Raw genomic sequence first — 20986 nt, forward strand, 5'->3', positions numbered from 1 at the left:
TAAACTCAGGATTGTAATAATGTATGTACAAGTCAAGGAACACAGCTTCTACTCTAGGGCCTTTAGAGGGATGGTGACACCATGGTTTCAGACTTAATGACCTCCAGAACAGTGAGATGATAAATTCTGTTGTTTTAACTCAGACAATGTGGTTATGGCAGTTCTAGGAAACTAATAAGGTTGGCAATTAAGTCTTTTTAAACACTTCAGATCACAGTGGCTTGAATGTAACCTGTGCACAACCTCTGTTGAAGGGAGAGAAGGTATAGTCACTGACTGTTTCTCCCAAATCCTTATCTCACAGGCTTGTTCAATCAGAAAGGACTGAAGTTGCAAATGCATCCTGTGAGAGATTGGTTGTCTCCTCCTGGAGCTGGAGGCAGCAGACATAGATGGGTTCCTTCACTTCCAGCTGGGAGCTCCTGGGTTACCAGGGAAACAGCCTTACCTTCTCTCTAGTCCATGAAGCTGGGGAGGTTCTAAGCACAAACCAAGCCCTGACACCAGTTATGGCTTCCAGAGAAATGAGAATGATAATAAATAAATGTAAAAAGAGTTAACAACACACCCTTTAAGCCAAGAAAAAAAAATACATCAGGAAGGACAGTCACAATTTTGTGGACTGAGAGGAGGTGTGAGGGGCTGGGCCCTTGGGCCGTGAGGGAATGACGGGTGAGGGGGTGAGGGTTCCCCTTCCCGGCCCCGGGAGATGGGGAGGAACGGAATAGGCTGTGTAGCAGCTGTGGGAGGCATTTCCGCCCCCTGGCCAAAGCAGCTGCTCCTCCTCTGCCCGGCCCGGCCCCTGCTTGGCGGCCATGCTGCTGGCAGACTCCTAGCGGGACAGCGGTGTCTGCTTCAGGGACATGAGCACCGAGCGCAGGCGGGACACGTCTTTGCACTGCTTGCTGCTCTTGGGGTTGAAGTCACACAGCTGGGCCACCTTCTCCCACTCTGTGCCCGGGGTCTCCTCCTTGGATTCCTTCACAAAAGCCTCCTCAGATGCCCTGCAGGTGGAGACAGGACAGAGGTTTCAGAGCGGTCTACCTCTTCCCCGAATCAGTGATGCTCTGCTCCCACGGAGCAAGGCTGTTTCACCCAGCCTACTAAGGGGTACTTTACCAAGACATCTCCTCCCCGGCTCCATGACCTCTGACCTCAGGCTCCCAGGAACAGCTTAGCCCCCAGAGGAACTCTCGTTGGGTCCTACCTCAGGGCTTTTTTGAGTCTTCCCTCAGACCCGCTCACAGCTTGTTTCTTGTCCTTCAGGTCTGAGTGCAGGCCTTACCTCCTGAGAAAGGTCTTCCCCTGCCACTGAAGCTCAAGTAGCCTACCCCTGCCCCAGCACTCTCTGTTCATTATCTCTCCATCAAGAGTTCCCAAACTGGGTCCCATTTGTTTATTTTTGCTTTCATTTCGATTACTCTAGGAGACTGATCAGAAAAAACAGTACCGTGATTTATGTCAAAGAGTATTCTGTTTGTAGTATCTGGTCTTGCCTTTAGGTCTTTAATCCACTGAGTTTATTTTTGTGTATGATATTAGGTGGTATTCTAATTTCATTCTTTCACATGCAGCTTTCCAGTTTTCCCAGAACTACCATTAGCTGATTCACTTCCTTGTACAGCAGAAACAAACACAACAATATAGAGCAATCATACTCCAATTGAAAAAAAAAGGAAAAAGAGTTCCCAAACTGGGGCTCCTGACACCTAAAGGCCCTTGGAGGAATCAATGTAATACCTCAGCTATTTTCAACACTTCCCCAACTGGACAGGACGTTTACTAACCACCTAACTGAAATCTCTGATTCGGCATTGCCTCAGGGTTCTCTGGACTCATTGTCTCGTGAGTGTTCTTCAGAAAAGGTTGTGGTCAAAGATGCGTAAAAGAATCAATTAAAGAGGATCTTCAAATCAAATCACCCGTATTTCACTACAGAACTCTTTTTAGCACAGAATGACTGTTCTATCAGCCTGGGGAATGCTCCACTGGAGTCTTTGCTTTTGGTTAGAATCAGATTAGGATGGAAAGTGGTCGTTTCTTCATCAGAAGTTCTGGCTGATAGTTACAGAAGCCACTGATGAAGGAACAATGGGGAAATAAAGTATAATAAATGTAGTTTTGTGGACAAAACTAAATGTGGGAGTCATTAAGAGAAAGACAATAAGGGATTCTGGGGTGGGGAGAGCTGGGTCTGTGTTCTGTTTGACCAGCAAGTGTCCTTAAAGCCCCTCTCTCCTTAGCAGTCCCCCTTGCATCGCAAGCAGTATCATTTCTGCCAAGTGCCAGGCACTAGCTGATGGCGGGTGATCACTCTCCAGGTGATCCGGAGGGATCCAGGATGAGCTGGCTCTGGATCAGGCGACCCAGCCTCTCCCTAGTGATCTTGCTTCCCTGATGGGTGCTCATTTCCTAATCTATAAAGTGAGAAGCAGTGTCTCCTCTTTGCTGATCCATTTCACTGGTCTGAGAACCCAGCAACACAACATGTGTGTGGGCTTGGGAAAATGTAAGGTTCTGAGTGGAGCTGGCTGACCAGCAGGGCTGAGGGGAGCGATCTTTGAAGCTCTATCTTCCAGCTCAAAAAGTGAAGTGAAGTGAAAGTCACTCAGTTGTGTCCAACTCTTTGCAACCCCATGGACTATACAGTCCACGGAATTGTCCAGGCCAGAATACTGGAGTGGTAGCCTTTCCCTTCTCCAGGGGATCTTCCCAACCCAGAAATCGAACGGGGGTCTCCTGCATTGCAGGTTGATTCTTTACCAACTGAGCTATCCAGGTCAAGAGGCTCCCCTCTAACTTTGCTGTGGGGTTCATGGTCCAGCAGCACCGCATCACCATGGAGCTTGTTGGCAATGCAGAATCATGGCCTTACTTCAGTCCTTCTGAGTCAGAATCTCCATTTTGACAAGAGCCCTTGGTGATTCCTAGGTACATGCAGGTCTGAGAAGCGCTGGTCTAGACTCTTCCTCTCTTCAGGATTCCCTTGGGTGCTCCTTGGGTCACCTCTTCAGGCACAATAGGAGCAATGAACTCCCTGTGGTGTTCTCCAGCATCAGTGCCCTTCTGCCATCCCCACTCTCCTGCTTGAAACCTCCCATGGCTCTCCGCTACCTTCAGGATCAGGTCTGAGCTTTTAAACATCACATTCAGGCTTTCTTCAACTGGCTCCAAACTGATTTTCTCCTCACCCCCCATACCCCCACCCCAGCCACTGCAGGCCACTAGATATTTCCCCTCTCATAGCCTTTGCCCCAGCAGCTTTTCCCATCGAGGACACCCTTCTCTTCTTACCCTCACCACACAGCCAACTCCATCTCATGCTTTAAGGGCCAGGGGCGGTCCCGCATCTTTGAAGCTTCCCCCACAGAGGGTGGCTCTGTGGAAGCCCTGTGTGTCCTTGTGAGCAGCTCTTATCACAACACACCTCCAACCATGAGCAACTTAAGGGGATGGACTGTGTGCGTCTTATTCCTGTTTGACCCGGAGACTGGCATTGGGTAAGCACCAATAAGTACTGGACAAATAGGAGAGTGGACAGAGGAAGGAGTGGAAGGCTGTTATTTTGGTGTGTCCCAGGTTCTGTGAGAGGAGGTTTAGCCCAGACAGCATGAGAGGGCTGCCAAGGGTGTACCCAGAGCGAGGAACAGCAAATATTTGGCACATACGCACGAGGCAGTCATCAGACACTCATCACTGCTTTTTTTTTTTCTCCTTCAGCTTCACAATTCCCAACACACCAGCCAGCTAACTATGAGAATAAATCTGGATTAGGCACAGGACCGGCTAGACCCCAAACCAGGAACATGAGACAGACCAATGGTGGTCTCGCCAGGGGCTCGCAGCCAAATTCAGGCTGGAGCTCTGAGAGGAACAGCGCACTAAGGCAGGAGGTGGGGGATGGCAGTGCATGCTTTATACCTCCAGTATCTGGCACTCCATGCTTGTTTTGTTCAACAAAAGACTCACCCCACCTCCCACCTCCCATCCCCAAGAGCCATTTCAGGGTAGGGGGAGTTGGGCTGCTTGGCCCTTTGCCTCTCTCACCTGGGGATGGACAGCATTCTTTCCTTGTCTCTGCTTGGATTTGGCAAATCTGTCTCAAAGATGCTCAGTACACCTTTGCTGGGGGGATGGAGATGAAGGCTGGTGCTTGTGTCCACCCTGCAGGCTCACCTCCTTCTCTGATCACTGCCTCGGGCCCAGCCACACTCATTCATACCCCACCAGTGAGAGACTCAAGAAACTGCCAACCACACACAGGGACCCCAGCAAAGGAGCAAAGGAGACACGTACACGTAGCCGATGATATCAGCATCTGGCTGCTGGTAGAATGCTTTGTCAGCGATCCTTGGGGGAAGGGGGTTAGGTGAGGGGAGAACAGCAGGGCAAGATGGACAGACAGGCAGAGGGTTAAAGAGAAAGAGAAATCAGCATTAGTACCTCCAGCTGGAGACGTGTTAGGAAGCACAGTTCTGGAAGGCTCAGCAACTCTCCACGGCCCAGAGAGGAGAGCGGGGATCCTCCATCCACCCGAGGAGGGGGCCCTTTCTAACACTCAGCCCTTATCCTGTTACTCCTCCTGTTCACAAATCTTCAGTGGCTCCCATAGCCCATGTCTTCCCAGCCCTCACATTTGAGGCCCTGTACACGTGGGCCCTCACTCCGGCCCTACCTCCCACCTCTCTCCCTGCTGCCCAAGCCTTTCTTGGACAGAAAGAAAGGACAATGGCCTTTCTTTCACATCTTGCTGTGCCCTGGTCTCCTAGTTGTCCTCCGAAGCCCAGGTCCCCAGACCTGGAGGCCCCCTCCCCTGCCCATATCCCTTGCTTCCACAGCCTTCCTACAGAGGCCCTGCTCCCAAGACCAGCCCAGCATGCGGGTGCCCACTGCTGAGCTCTTTGAGGACATAGATGCGGTCTTTCTCATCTCCGCCTCCCCAGGGCCCAGCCCAGGGACTGGCAGGCAGCAGCTTGTTGAACGGAAGCTGGAGGCTTCCCAGAGCCAGCCTTCCCCTTCCTGGCGGGTCTGGTGCCTTTAAGGGCACAGCCTCAAAGGCAGGGGCTTCAGGGCGCTCTCTGGGCAGAGACCGTTTCTGCAAGGGGTTCTCTGGTGGATCTCCACTGTCTTTCCTGCTCAACACCAGTGCTTCTTCTTCCAGGATGGGCATCCTGGTTGTCCTGTAAAGCATCAGTTGCCCCCACCCAGTCCCTGTGGTTTGTGTGGGACTGGACCCCACGCACAACCCAAGAAATGAGACCCAGTCTGTATCCATCAGAGAGTCTCTGCTCCTGGGACAGTCACTGGGCCTGGGACCAGCACATAACCCCATACCAGACCAGCTGAAGCTGCTGGGGCTGAGAGGCTTACTTTCACTGGAGTTGCCAAGAAAATAGAGCTGGAGCTGCCGGCGGCCACCTTGGGCCCCATCCCTGGAGTGTGTGCCCAAGAGTGAAGGTGCGGGGAAGGAAAGCAGGGCCGAGAGACAGTAAAAGTGAGCGCTGATGGACTTTGTTTCAGCCCAAGTCCACTGTGCCTGCCTGCTTCCCCCTGGCCTTTCCAGTTACATAGGCCACGAGTTTCCCTCTACTCTTCAGCCACTTCTGAGTCAAAGTGTTGTCACTTCGATAGGCAGGAAAACCCTGCATATGGCTTGGTTCTTCCCTCCCAGCCAGGCCTGTGTTCTCTGTGATGCTAACCATGGCCACAGGGCCCCCGGTCCAGCTCTTGGCCACTGGGCTCCAGGGTCATCTGGCTTACATTCCAGTGGGTCCTAGGACCTCGTCCATCGACCGATAGACTTGCTTTTCTCTGTCATGGGGAGGAGGTGAGAGCTTACAGTCACCAGCTCTGCAGCATTCAGGGTGCTGAGCTCCACAGGCCACTGAGGAAACAGCCCTGGGGGTCTGGCTTCTCCTTCCTCTGTGTTCTTGCCACCAAATCACCCGTCCTTGTGACAGTCCCCCACACCATGGCTCCTCTCATGTCCCCACCTCCCCCTTATGTCCCCACCACCCCCTCACGCCCTGATAGCCCTGCTCACCGGTTGTTGATCTTGTTCTTCTCAACTTGTTCACTCTGGCGCTGGTTCCATTCCTCCAGGTCCTTCTTGGCCTTCTCCCGCCACTCCTGCTCCATCACTTTGGAGGCAGCATCTGCAACCCCCAACAGGTGAATAAGCAGCAGCTTTCCAGGAGGAAGGTGAGGCACAGGGGCCCTGGGGGATTCTCCCCTCAGCCCGTCCTCAGCCAGTTCCCACACTAAGGAGCCCCAGGTACTCTAAGGCTGCCCACCCGACATGGTGATGGTCCCAAACCACCACCCCAGTGGGAAGCCCCGACGCAGGGGGCCCAGCCCAGCTCACAGCCTCAGCCCTGTCCTCACCCAGCTCCTGCAGCCGTTTCCGCTGCTCCTCTCTCCATTTGCGGATGCTCTCGGGTTCCTGCGTCAGCCTGTCCGCCTGGGCGATTGCAGCATAGCCATCCGCGGGACCGTTGGCCTCCTAGGACATAGACAGACAGCAGTGTACCCAGCCTGTCCACCGGCCCCTCTGTCTCTTCTCCTTGACTACTCCTTTCCAGTTACAGAGGCCACTAATTTCTCTTTATTCTTTAGCCACTTCTGGGTCAAAGTGTTGTCATTTCTTTAAGCAATAAAACCCTACACATCGGTTTTATTTAAACCGCTCACATCTCAAACCACGTCATGCCCACTGTCTCCTGTGACTGTACCCTGCCTTTCCACTTGCTGTGCCCTCCACCAGTCACCCTTCCCCCTCTGTGACCCCAGGCAAGTTACTCAACCTCCCTGTGCCTGACTTTCCTCATCATAAAACAGGCTACAAAATAGCACCCACTCCATAGGGTAAATATGAGGATGGAATGAATTTTAAAAGTGTGAAGAACTTCAAATACTTCTTGGTACACAGAGAGTGCCCTGTGTTTCTATCATTAAAGTTCCACTCTGTTAGTTGTGGGCTTCCCACATGGCTCAATTGTAAAGAATCTGTCTGCCAATGCAGGATCCACAGGAGAGTCAGGTTGGATCCCTAGGTGGGAAAGATCCCCTGGAGGAGGAAATGGCAACTCACTCCAGTATTCTTGCCTGGAGAATCCCATGGACAGAGGAGCCTGCCAGGCTACAGTCCATGGTGTTGCAGAGTCAGACACGACTGAGCACTTAGTTTTATTCACCCAATAACACACAGCCCCTGATGGCCTCACTTTATAATACATTTACTTGTCCATTGTCTGTCTCCCCTATCAGAATGTCACATTTGTGACAGCAGGGATTTGCCTGTCCTGTTCCCTGCTGTGTCCCCAGCACCCAGCACAGTGCCTGGCACAGAGCAGGTACTCTGTAACTATTTGCTGAGTGAACAGTCCTGAGATAGGCAGGGTGGGCTTAGCTAAGATCGTGCAGTGATGGGAAACTCAGACTCAGGGGCCAGACCATCCAGGTTCAGATCCCATCTCTACTGCCTACTACGTGTGTGCCACTCAACCTTGCCTGACCTCAGTGTTCTCATCTGAAATGAAGATGATACTAAAACTGCCTCTAAAAGCTGGTGTGAGGATTTGATGCAACAGTACTTGTAAGAAACTTACAAGAGTGCCCGGCAGGGAGTGATGGCTCAGTAAATGATAGCTAGAATTATTATTATTATTCATTGTCATCTTACAGGGGACGGAAACTGGGGCAGAACCTGGGCCGGAGTCCAAGCCTCCTCTGACTTCCAGGCCAGGGCTCTGCCCAATTCTCCAGGCTGCCTGCCAGGGTAGGGGACTCCAAGCATGGCAGGCTGAGAGCTCAGCCCAGACAGGCTGGGGCTTCCCTCTGTTCTCGAAGAGCCAGAGCTTTTCTATGATCCAGCCCATCTCTCAGCACTCCCACTCTGGCGCTCTGTCTGCCCCGTGCATTCCTGTCTCCACCCATCCCACATCCACGCTGCCCCGCCTTTGTCTCCTCCATGCTTTCGGCCTTCAATTGTCTCCCCTCCTTCCTCCAGCTGATGAAATCTTATTCCATCCCACGAGTTTCTAGCTCAGAAGTCACCGGCTCTGGGGTATTTCCAAACACCCAAGTAGATCTCACAGCCCTTCCTCTCCCTGTGCTCCTTCGCCTTCTCCCAAGTGTGTCTCCTGGCTGGACTGCAAGATCCCTGTCAGCAGGGCAGAACCTTGTTTACAGCCCTATGAACCTGTCTCTCCTTTCACTGCTCTGTTGCTCAAGCACTCATCAAACTGTCATTAATCCCAGTGTTGTTTAATGTCTTCTCCCCACCCAACAGCATCTGTCCAATGGTGCCCACACAGCTGGTGCTCAACAAGCAGTGGCCGTGTGGATGAAGATCCCCCCTGGGACCAGCATGTGCCAGTTCAGAGGAAGTGCTGGGTGTCTGTCCAAGGGGCTGTGGGCAGCAAGGTGAAGGAACAAGCAGATGGACGTAAGAGCTGCATCTCCCTGGGGAGAGAGAAGGGCAGGCTGAGGGCGAGGCAGTGCTGCCTGGCTCCTCGGATCAGACCCACCCTTGGGTGGGGCATCTGGGGCGCTGCCCTTATTCCTCCTTCCTGCCCAACATTATATTTCAATTCAGAAAGTCTCTCTTGACATCTCAAGGGGCCTTTCCAGGGCCCTAATCTCGACAACACAAGTTGATCACCGATGTAGGGTGAGCCCCACCCTGTCCAGTTCTGGGAAAAACCCTGTCGTGAGGCCAGGCTACCAGGACCTCTAGCCAATCCTATAGAATGTCCCATCTGCAGACAAGTGCAGTTACTTTGGTGTCTATGTGTTTATCCAGGTGCTACATTTTATTTCTTCTTGGTACTCATGATATCTTAAAAGACTAGCTTCCTTAGGGGCTCAGACAGTAAAGAATCTGCCTGCAATTCGGGAGACCTGGGTTTGATCTCTGGGTCAGGAAGATCCCTTTGAGAAGGGAATGGTGACCCACTCCAGTATTTCTTGCCTGGGAAATCCCATGGACAGAGGAGCCTGGTGGGCTACAGTCCTTGGGTTGCAAAGAGTCGGACATGACTAAGCAACTAACACTTTCTGACTTTCTTTACTATCTGCCCCCCACCCCTCCCCAGTAAAGTGAGTTCCATGCAGACAGAGACTATCTCTGTACAGAACCTAGGACAGGGAGGGCCTGGCTGTAAGAGGAGCTCAAGAACATCTCTTGAATGAATTAACATATGTTCATGCTTGGGGACAGAGATGACCAAGTTGGCCCATCATCCAGGAGCTTGACAGAGGGAGTTCTTCACAAATGAAGACCATGACTTGGGGTACGTGCATAACATGGGTCATGAAAAGAGGGGGGACAAGGGAGGGTATGACCTTTCTAGCCTAGGAGCAGAGTAGGCTGGGAAGAGACAGGGGAAGGACATTTCAGATCAAGAGTTGGCAGCGTAAGGACCACATGAGGCTGGTGCCTTTGGGAAAATGTGAGTACAGACATGCTGCCACGTGTGGATGAGATGGGTTGAGAGAGGTGGGCTGGAGGGTTAGAAGTCATTCCATGGTGTCCTTCAGGACTCACCATCTCCTTTAGAAGTGCGTGCGTGCTCAGTCGTGGCCGACTCTTTGCGACCCCATGGACGGTAGCCTGACAGGCTCCTCTATCCATGGAACTTTCCAGGCAAGAATACTCAAGTGGGTTGCCATTTCCTATTCCAGGGGATCTTCCCAACCCAGGGGTCGAACCAGCATCTTCTGTGTCTCCTGCATTGGCAGGCAGGTTCTTCACCACTGAGACACCTGGGAAGCCCCACCATCTCCTTCAAGACTGCCCTAAAATTAAGACTCAGGTTAGAGTGCTTACAAACTGGCAAAGAACCTTCAATTAAATGGTTCTCTTTGGCCTTCACAAACCTTCAAGGTGGGTTTTATTATCTTTGTTTTACAGGTAGGAAAAAGTCTAGCTTCAAAGTCCCAAGGTCACCTAGCCAGCAACTGGCAGAGCCAGAATTCAAACTGAATTCCTGGGTGTAACACCCCGGCCACACATAGCCAACAGGGGCCAAAGTCACTTCTGTGTCACGTGATTTTTTCCTCCCTAACATGTCTAGCATCCCAAGATTAGAGACCGTGCCCTGTCCTCCCACTCCCAAGGCCCACTCCCTGTCTCTCTCACACTTGCCTTCATACCCTCCTTGGCTCACTTAGTAGCTTGCTCAGGAATAAGAAGCTTCTAAGGCTATAGAGGACTCTTCTCAACAGACCTGTGGGGACAGCAAGGGAGGGCTTCTCATCCCCATTTTACAAATGACAAATCCAGCTCAAAGCAGCGACTAGTCCAAGGTCGTCCAGCTGGGAAAAAACAGAAATGAAGCCCAGATTGTCTGACTCCATCCAGACTTCACCACAGCGCCTCAGTCTGGGTGTAGAAGCAGCTGGAGTAGATGCTGGGGACGGAGGGAGGTTAGGAGGATTGATGGGAGGAGCCTGGAGCAGCTGCACTCCACATCCAGAGACATCACTCAGTGTGGCCCTAGCAGATGGTGCCCAGAGATGGCTGTGCCCCAGGCTCTGAGTGGAGAGCCCGGTCAAGCTGAGCCTGCCTCCTCCACCAACGCGGCCCACTGATAGGCTCTGGCTGGGAGCTGTTCCCACCCCCCACACACCCCTATGCCTCCCACCTGGAAGCACAGGGCCCTGCACCTGTGGTCTCTTCCGGCTCCCCCAGCACACCCTTCCCTGCGGCAGCCCCAGACTGAGCATCTTATCCTCTATGCCTTTGCACATGCTGTCCTCCCAGCCAGGACCACCCACCTCTCCCTGGGCAGCCTGGAACCCACTTCCAGCATCCGTTACTGTTGCACTCTCTGACTTCAGTGCAGCATCTAGCGGCTGAACCTGCTTCAGGTCCCAGCTCTTCCGGGCTGTGTAACTAGAGCTATTAAACCTCCCTGTGTGTCCTCCTTCTCCTCATGGGTAAAGTGGGGATAATGTATGGAACCTACATGATAGGAGTGTTGGGAAGATGAAATGAGTTAATCCATTAAAGCTTTTGGGTGGTGCCCAATGCAGAATAGCTTCCCTGGTGGCTCAAATGGTAAAGAATCTGCCTTCAATGCAGGAGACCTGGGTTCATTCCTGGGTTGGGAAGATCCCCTGTGGAAGGGAATGGCAACCCACTCCAGTATTTTTGCCTAGAGAATCCCCATGGACAGAGGAGCCTGGCAGGCTACAGTCCATGGGGTCACAAAGGGTCGGACACAACTGAGTGACTGATACTTCCATTTCGATGTATAATAAGAACTCAGACTCCTGGCTCTTGAGACCAGCCCCACACCTGAGCCCCTGCTGTCCTGCACTTGAGCTCTTTGAGAACCAAGAGCCATTGCATTTGCCTCTACATCCAAGGCCTTGAGCACAGCGCATGGCACTCAGAATGTGAGCTGACTAAATGAAGGAATGAGGGGCTGCCTGCAAAGCAATGTGGAGGGCATGGGGAGAGCCTGGGACACAGCATCAGAGGGACTTGGGCTTCAAGTCCCCTCCTGCCACTCACTGGAGGTGCGACCTTTAAGAAATCCCCTCCTTGTTCTCCTTAGGTGTCGTCACCTATCAAATGGGAGTGACAACATCCCACTCCAGGTGTGAAGTGGGGCCTGAATGTGATAACTGCCCTGCAACCACTGTAGCCCGTAGCCTGGGAGGGCTCACCCGGGGCTGCAGGAACGTTTGGAGCCCCTCCCAAGCTCAAAAGGGAAGGCACCTGGGAATGGCCGGGACCAAAAGGCAGAAGGCTACAATCAGGGCCAGGCTTGTCTTGGCCCAGCTCTCTGGTGGCACCCCTCTCCCAAGGGACCCCTCCGCTGGACACAGGAGACCACCACAAGGGCTTCCGGAGGCCAGGCTGGCCCAGCACGTGCTGTGACACCATGGGGAGCCAGGAGGATGAGGCACAGCTGATCCTGGGGATTGACCAGCTAAAGCTAAGCTGAGCTGAGCTGTTGATTCCTCTAAGTAGCTCAGTGGGGATGATGGCCACGCGGATGGGGAAGGAAGAGAGCTTGTGTAGGAGGAGTGAGTCCTGCTGGGGCCTTCCTGCCCCTGGCAGCAGCAGAAAGAATTAGAATAGGTTTGGGTAGGCTTATCCTTAGGCCTTAGGTCCAGGTTCATAGCTGGACCCCGCGGTGGCTCATGCCAAGTCATTTCAGTCGTATCTGACTCCTTTCGACCATATATACTCCTCTGTCCAGGGATAGATACTCCAGGCAAGAACACTGCAGCGAGTTGTCATGCCCTCCTCCAGGGGATCTTCCTGACCCAGGGATCGAACCCATGTCTCCTGTGGCTCCTGCACTGCATGCGGATTCATTACCGTTGAGCCACCAGGGAAGCTCCCAGTGGCCCACAGGCTTCCAGAAAAGATCAAGTAAGGTAGCAGGAAAGTTCTGTCCAGGATCCTTGAAAGTCAGATCCTGCTCTATGCTCCATCCTAAGAGAAATCTGCAGGGGCTTCCCACCTGCAAGCTGGCCCCTGTGGGCAGCTTGCAACAAGGGGGTGGAGCAAAGGGCACCAGATGAGGAGATTTAGATGAACCTGAGGACTTCCCAGGTGGCGCTAGTGGTAAAGAACCTGCCTGCCAAAGCAGGAGATGTAAGAGACTCGATGGACGTGAGTCTGAGTGAACTCCAGGAGTTGGTGATGGACAGGGAGGCCCGGCATGCTGTGATTCATGGGGTCGCAAAGAGTCGGACATGACTGAGCGACTGAACTGAACTGACTGAAGAGATGCGGGTTCAATCCTGGCTCGGGAAGATCCCCTGGAGAAGGACGTGGCAACCCACTCAAGTACTCTTGCCTGGAGAACTTCATGGACAGAGGAGACTGGTGGGCTACAGTCCATGGGGTCGCAAAGAGTCGGACACAACTGAAGCAACTTAGCATACACTGCATACATACAGATGAACCTGAAATTGGCCACTAAGCTTCTGAGTGACTTGCCTCATCTGTGACCCCCTTCCCTGCCTGTAAGGATGCTAGCGTCGCACATGTGAAGTGAAAGTTGCTCAGTCGTGTTCGACTCTTTGTGACCCCAAGGACTATACAGACCATGGAATTCTCCAGGCCAGAATGCTGGAGTGGGTAGCCACTCCCTTCTCCAGGGGATATTCCCAACCCAGGGATCAAACCCAGGTCTACCACAAATGATTCACAAATAAACATACCTGGGGTTATTCTTGGTAGCAGTGAGAAAAAAAATTCCCACTGAGATTGGGGAGGAGGCCTAGGGTTTCTCAGATTTGTTCAATACAAAGTGAGGCCAGGGGGTAGGACAGGAGAAGGCCTCCAGGTGCTAATATGTAGAAAGGGAAAATTATCTTGCTCCTGGTGTTCTAGGTACTATGGTCCCAAGTATATCTCCAGCTCCAGGGCCACTTTAGGGCACAGACCTTTCGGGTCAAGCCAAGTCCTTTGGAGTATGTGCAGGGCAGGGGCAGTCTGAGTCTCTATGCTCTGCCGAACTGGACAGGCATCAGTGCTGCTTATTTGGAGCTCTCAGGCAGGCCCAAGGAGACACGAAGCTCTTAAAGTCCTAGAGACTAACTTTTCTAGCTTGCCGGTAGTTGAATAATTTTCCAGAAATGAGACTTGGCCAGTTGCCCTGTGTAAGGTACCAGCCCATCCCTCTTACATAAGAAACTATTGTTTGTTCTCCCTGAGGATTTAGGAGGCCAGCTCCTCCACAAGGCAGAGTTCAGGAGATCCTGCAGCAGTTAAGGGTCTTTGACCCAGTCCAGTGGGAATTAAAGTTCATCTGGTGAAGACTGTTGCATCTGTGGGGTCCTGAGTATACTATTTGTGTTCCAAATTCTTTAAGTACTTTTAATATGATCTGTATATGTAGGAATGGAGGGGGCTTAGATGAGTGTGGAGAGACATTTTTAACTAGAAATATCTTTGATGTGCTTAGCCGCTCAGTCGTGTCCTACTCTTTACGACCCCATAGCCCACCAGGCTCCTCTGTCCATGGGGATTCTCCAGGAAAGAATACTGGAGTGGGTAGCCATGCCCTCCTCCAGGGGATCTTCCCAACCCAGGGATCGAATCCAGGTCTCCCGAATTGCAGGCAGATTCTTTATGGTGTGAGACACTAGGGAAACCCAAGAATACTGGAGTGGGTATTTACTAGCTGTGTTTTTCGGTGGCGGGGCTGGGGGTGGGGAGTGTGAGAGAGAGAGAGTGTGTGTGTTATAGGATCATTACAAAGAATTTTAAAACAACTCAGTGAAACTGAAAGCTTTTCCTTTCCCTCCCTTCTCCCACAACCTTGGGGTTAACCACTGCTAACAGTTGGTACACATCCTTTCAGATCTTCATGCAAACATATTTCTAAAATACAAAACAGGACCATACTGTGCATATTACTCTGCAAGCTGCTTTTCCATTTATTATATTATGGGCATCTTTTCATGTCCATACAGAAAGCTCTGACTGCTCTTTATAACAACGGCATGGTTTTCCAATTTACCTACCCAGGTCCTCAAGAGTGGGCACTTGGGTTATTTCCAGTTTTTCTGCTACTATAAATAATCATATAAAGAATCTGAGTGTCTCTGTCCAGCTATTTCTTTAGGAAAATTCTGAGAAGTGAAATCTCTTTTAACTGGGTCCCACCCAGTGAAAACGCTCAGACATGGAGACGACCACTGGGTTCAGCCTCCCACCAGTGGCAAACACGTGCAGGGCCCTGTGTTTCCTTTAGTCCATGCCACTGCGAGCCACTTTCTTTCTCCCTCTGCAAGCTAGACATTACCATGGGCAACCTGAGGCCATACGCCATCGATCCCTATCTGTGTGGTCCTTATTCTTCATCCCCTTCTCCTACACAACCAAAAAAAAAAAATGTGTCAAAAACTTTCTTAATGTTCCCATCCCAATGAACAGAACTTGAAGCCCTCTTCCTACCCATGATGGGGGCCAAAAAGTTACTGAGACCCAGGCTGTCAGTCCCTCCCGCTGCAAGGACAGAATCTTGCTTACCTGAAACACATCTCCATTGACCGTGGCCCCCATGTCCTCAGAAGCTGATAGAAAAAGAACAAGAAGACAGCATTACTCATTGCTCAGCTTATAATAAGCAGGGTCCTACATTAGTGACCGAGCCAACCTCTGCATATATCCGTGTGTGTGTACTGACTTCCACATATACAGACATCATGTACACATAAATAACCTGGGTTCAGTCCTTGACTGTTCACAAAGCCTTCTCATAGCTGTTATCACATCTAGTTTTCACCATAGCCTTGTGCTGAAAGGCACAAGGTGTGTTATCAACCCATTTTACAGATTCTCAAACTGAGGCCCAGAGAGGCTATGTGATTGCCCAAGGTCGCCAGCCAGTAATAGCTCCTCACCTACCTGAAATTAATTTCCCCTCAGCTGCAGTTAGGAATGGCCTGATTTCCTATGGAGCCTATGCCCAGTGAGCCAGCAGAGGAGCTGGAGGCTCAGGGCGGGTCTGCGAGGACTCAGGAAGAAGGGACTGCACGTCTCCGCTTGTCCCTGAGGTGCCTTGAGCAACGGCTTCACCTGGGAGAGCAGGAATCAGCCCCTACCAGGCAGCACTTGGCCTGATTTTCCTCCTCCTGCCCCTCCCAGAAGGATTTGCTGCAGCCCTCACCTCAACAATGACTCCTCCTGGTCCCTTGCCCTGACACCTGATTTTTCACAAATTCCCGTGACTTCTGCTGCAGCAGGGACCCTCAAGGTTGGGGGTCCCTCTGCCCCCCGCCAGGCCCGCCTGCACAGCTACTTGGTCTGTCTGCCCCACTAGTGGCAGTGAGCACCTGGAGGGGCACACCTGTGTCCAAACCCTCCCACCGTCTTCCCCAGAGCTGGGTACTGTACCTACGACTTAGGAGGCGCTCAGAAATATTTGTTGAATAGCAAATTAATCAACGCACTAAAGAAAGATGGACTAAATGGCTTTTGTCCACTCACAGGCCTCTCTGCCTCCATCTTCACCCTCTCCCAAACCTCTTTCAAACCAACTGCCATGGCTGATGAAAAGCATAAACTTACCTACGTAACTCTTCTAATTAAAAATAAAATGAACACAAACCGGCAGCCCATAGGGTCTGCTCCTTCTTTGGGAACTTGACAGGTGCCGCTCCCTCTCCCTGGAAGGCTCTCCTGCTCCCTCAAGCCCTTCAGCCTCTGCTCAAACACTTCCTTATTAGAGGCCTTCCCTGACGATCCCTGACATTTGTCCTCTGCACCCCTCTCCTCCCCTATACAGTACTTTGTCTTTATCATCTACCAAGGCCTGATAGATTTATTTTTGTATGTGCTAATTGCTTATCTACCCCACTTGAAAGCCCTCCAGGAGGGCGGGGACTTTGCTTTGTCCATCACTGGGATCCAGCACCTAGAACAGTGCCTGACACATAACAGGGGCCCAATAAATATTTGTTGAATGAATACACTGAACCTCGGACCATAACTCATGAGGATCTTTGCAATCTGGCCCTGCCCATTTTTCCTGCCTCACTTCCCACCAGTCCTTCCCACAAACCCTATTCTGGTTTCCGCCTTCCCCAAACACACTATGCCACATTCCATGCCTTTCTTCCTACTTCCCTCACCAAAGAATGTTCTTGGGGATCCAGTCGTTTGCCAAAGCCCAGTTCACAACTCACCTCCTCTGGGAAGCCCTCCACTGCTTCCTCTTCTACCCTGAGCGCTGATGGAAGGTCTCAACTACTATGGAGTATCCCCAAATACTGTATAGCACCCCCCACCCTCTTACGTGATTACTGTGACCTCCCATGGGTCATGCATTTCCTTATCAGGCTCTGTATCCCATTCAGCTAGCTCCTATGGGTGAACAGTCAGTATTGGCTAAATGGAAGTTGAATTGCTCTTTGGGGGGCCGCTGTTGTCTGCAAGGCCTGAGGACTCTCAGAAACTGCAATGCCTCTTAGCCAGGAGCCACAGGAGGCTGTATAAGACCATCCCAGATGGACAAGTACACTTCACCAGCCAGATAGAGCCGTGAGTCACAGTGACAGTGCTTTCAGCTTGGGGACTAAAGGGAGGGATCCTTAACCCCATGGAAACAATCCCCAGCAGATATAAATTATAATCAATTTTGTTTTCAAACAGTGATCAATTTTAGCCAACAGTTATCAGCTGTCCTCCCTGCTCATTTAGATGGGGTTTCTCCTGCACGGGTGGCCTGGTCCCTAAATTAGTGGCAGCATCTTCTCCAGGGGCGTCTCCTCTACCAGAGTCTGAACTTACCGGGGTCCATTCACGATGCCGGTGTGTGCACTTGGCATTTCTGGAGGGGAAGTTGTACCCCCTCCCACACGCCACCCTGACCAGTCCCAGTCTCAGACCCCTCAACCGCAGGAGTGGCCAGGGGCCCACCCTGTCCTTCAGGAGGTCTCTGCAACCCAGTCTCTCAGTCCCATGGGTGCTGCCCTTTGGAAATGAGGCTTCAGCCTCTTTGGGAATCCACACACACCCACACATGAAATTACGAGTCTCTGTCCTCACAGTGCTTTCTGACCAGCCCACGGCACGTTAATAATCGCGTGCCCACAGTCCAAAGCCGGCAGAACAGGAGTGAGGCAGATATGGGTCCCAGGGATAAGCTGTGGGTGTAACTTCCCTCAGATCGCTAATCCCCTTTTGGGACAAGGACAGACGGGGTCCAGAACATTCCTGAGAGCTTACTGAGTCCCATCAGGGGGAAATGGGTTTGCCCAGGAAATGACTGGGCAAGTCAAGGGCAGAGCCAGGTGGGGCAGGTAGAAATCTGGGTGTGAAAATGTAAACCTCCTGGGCCCTACCCAAGGCTGATGAATGGAAACAAAGTATCCATTGCTCAGGCTGGCCACACCTCCAGCCCAGAGGAGGGGCTCAAAGAAGCTCAGGCTCAGGCCTACTCTAAACAGTTTCCCCTGAGGTACATGCATGCATGCACGTGCTCAGTCGAGTCCAACTCTGTGCAACCCCATGGACTGTAGCCCGCCAGACTCCTCTGTCCACGGGATTCTCCAAGCAAGAATCCTGGAGTGGGTTACCATGCACTCCTCCGGGGGATCTTTCCAACCCAGGGATTGAACCCGAATCTCCTGCATTGCAGGAGGATTCTTTACCACTGAGCCATCCAGAAAGCACCCCCTGTCCCCAAAGTCAGGGCACTCAGCACAAGAGCATCATTTAAGAGACAAGACTCAGAAGTGATGAGTGCTGCTGGCTGCAGGAGCTTCCGTCCAGCTCCCAGCTGCCTAAGGCACATTTTCTGCAACTTATTCAGGCTTCTGGCACTCATCACCAGTCTCCAGGGGATTACTTACTCATCACCATCTAGACCTAGGAGGGTCAGATCAATTCTATCCTATCTGGCCACCTATTGAGCCGCATCCCATAACTCCTCTAAGATCCCTGTGCTCCACTCAGCAGGGTAGCTGAGCATTTGCAGCTTTAGTGGTTGTGAGTCCAGGAGACCTCAGAGGGCCATGTCCCTGCTTCTTTCCCTGCCACCTCCGGTCTGGGGCCAACCTGTATCACTCCTGCCGGAGAGTGAACCTCCCATCCAGGCCATAAATCCCTGGAGTCCCACCGTCCTAGGAGAGGTCACAGCCTGTTCAAACCCCAGCCACATCTGCAGCCCTCTGCCTGACTTCTCCCTGCTTCTCTCTTAGATGGTTCTGACATGGGTTCTCCCAGCAGGCCTCTCCCATGCCAACCTGACTGGGGAAGCTGGTAGTCTCAAGATGTAGGCCCATATTTTCTAGGAATTCCCTGGGGTGTGTGAGGGTTTGTGCCAAAGTGCTAGAAGCTGCTGCTCCTTCAGAAGACATCCACTGCTGACTTGGTTAGGTAGCAAAAGATTCCCCCACCTCCACATCCCATCACTTCCCAGGGTGACTGCCACAGCATTTGAAAGAATGTGGAGCCCAGAGTTGAGAGGCCTGGGATCTAGTCCCAGATCTGTCACTCATGGCTGTGTGACTTTGGGCAAGACACTCAGGCTCTCTGGGCTTCCAGTTTCTTACATGTGACAAAGGGCTTGTTATGTTTCTCACACGAAGAGGATACAGAGATGCTTCGAGCCCCTCAAGCCACAGGAACTGTCTTATTCATATCTGTATCCCCACTGTGTCTGGCACACAGTAGGTGCTCAGTAAATGTTGAATACAAATATAACTATAAGGAGCTTTACCTGTAAACATTTTTTTTAAAAATATGTAAGCTACCACTTATTCTGACAGGCCCATAAACCCCCACTAAAATGACAACATTAACAGGAAACAAGGGCTGTTTCGGATGCAGCCATGAAAATGATAGCTAGTTTTTAACTTTAAGAAATTGTTCTTTCAGGCAGAACTAAAGCAGGAACATTGTTGATGAACACGCTGTTGCAAGGACCAGGCCCCAAACCCCAATAGCCCTGGACCACCTTTGCAAAACCACTAAGCTCCAAACCCAGCAGGGCAGGATCACATCTGACTGAAGCCCTCTGTGCCCCTGCCCCCATACTGGTGTCTCTGACTCAGAGCCTGGCATATGGAAGGCAATGTGGCCAGGGGAAGAGGATTCAGTCTGAGAGAAATGGTTTAGTCCTCGCTCTACCACTTACTAGTTCTTTCAGTAGTGTACATTTTGAGCCTTGGTTCTTCCATCTCTGAAATGGGTGTATAATGCACACAAAATGATGAAATGTTAAGTAAAGTGCCTAGAACAGTGACCGCAGGATGGCAGGTGATCCTCCAGGAAAGTCTGTAAGTTCTTAGAGCACCCAGTGCCTCCTGCTTTCCCAACTGAAGGAGGGAGCTAAGTCCAAGGGTCAGGGAGGTCTGAGGTCCTGTGCACACCTGCAGGGCTCAGCCGGAGGCAGCCAGCCTACTGGGAAGCTCAAGGTTGGGCTGCGTTGGATTCCATAGCCAGGCAGTGGTGGAGCTGGCTTGGGAATGAAATGTCATGACGAATTTCTATGCCGGGAGCCACCAGATTCTCAGCCCCAGGCGGGGCCTCACATAGGGAACGCAACAAGATCGCCCTCCCATTTCCTTCTCCAGGTCCCCCTCAGGTACACATACAGCCCCAGGCCTGCTTCTGGCTGGCCAAAGCAGGCCTTCTTCGCTCTACCGCAGGGCCCGGAGGCCGAGGACCCCGGGTGCGAGCCCCAGATCCCCCCCTCCAACCCCCAGTACCCAGGCCACCGCGCTGACTCACCCCCACTGGCGGGTCCCGGCTGCGCGAGGCCCCCCTGGCTGCCGGCAGGTGCCCCGAAACCCTCGTCATTCTCTATGCCCGCAATCTCACTCTCCTGCTGGGCCAAGAAGGCAGCCGCCGGGTCCTCCTCGGCCGCTTCGGGGGCCCCGCTCTCAGACGACGAGAAGAAGCCAAAGTCATCAGCCATTTTCCCCGCGTCTCTGCCGAAGCGTCCGTCTGGTGCTCGGCTCTGCCCGGCGCGTGCCCCGCGCTGCGCCCGGCGGCCGCGGCACTGTCACCCGAGCACCCCGGGGGGAGCCGCTCGGCCTCGGCGGGGACGGGCTCAGCGCGGCGGCCCCACACTTCCTCTCCGCCACCGGGCCCGGCTCGCCTGTCACTGCGGCTGCAGGCGGGAGGAGCCGGGACGGGAATGCGGTGATGTCACCGGCCGAGGGAGGAGGCCCGCAGGACGGCCGGAGGTCGCCTCTCAGCGGCCACAGGAGGGCGGCAGCAGGACGGCGGCGCAGCCCCAGGGGCCCGGGGCCGCGCTACCCGCTCGCGGCCACCAGCGGCGCGTCTCCAGGACACAGGACTGGCGCAGCTCCTGCCGGGTCCGGAGGCGAAGCAGATGGGACCAAGGGACCATCGCGTGTACAGGGTCACCGCAGACTGGCAGCCCGGATTTCAGGAGCACCGAGCGGGTGGTCGCAGCGCAACCTGGCTCCTCCTGATTCATTCTGCACAAGTTTCTTCTCCAAGGCTCGGCGGGTGTTATGAAGCCCCGTTATCAGTAGC

The 20986-nt window shown here is 52.7% G+C and overlaps 1 protein-coding gene across 2 annotated transcripts; it reads right to left on the reverse strand.

Annotated features, from left to right (window-relative positions):
• Window positions 1-556: 556 nt before the first annotated feature.
• On the reverse strand, window positions 557-20623 carry CLTB (clathrin light chain B). Of its 2 annotated transcripts, XM_005209121.5 has the most exons (6): window positions 20213-20623; window positions 15005-15048; window positions 6385-6502; window positions 6044-6155; window positions 4297-4350; window positions 557-1004 (listed from the first exon to the last, which is right to left on the reverse strand). In XM_005209121.5, exons 1-6 carry the CDS (start codon window positions 20397-20399, stop codon window positions 833-835), a joined length of 687 nt encoding a protein of 228 aa, XP_005209178.1. In that variant the 5' UTR covers window positions 20400-20623; the 3' UTR covers window positions 557-832.
• Between the last annotated feature and the right edge of the window lie 363 nt (window positions 20624-20986).

Source organism: Bos taurus, chromosome 7 (genome assembly GCF_002263795.3).
Source record: "Bos taurus isolate L1 Dominette 01449 registration number 42190680 breed Hereford chromosome 7, ARS-UCD2.0, whole genome shotgun sequence".
Lineage (NCBI taxonomy): Eukaryota > Metazoa > Chordata > Mammalia > Artiodactyla > Bovidae > Bos > Bos taurus.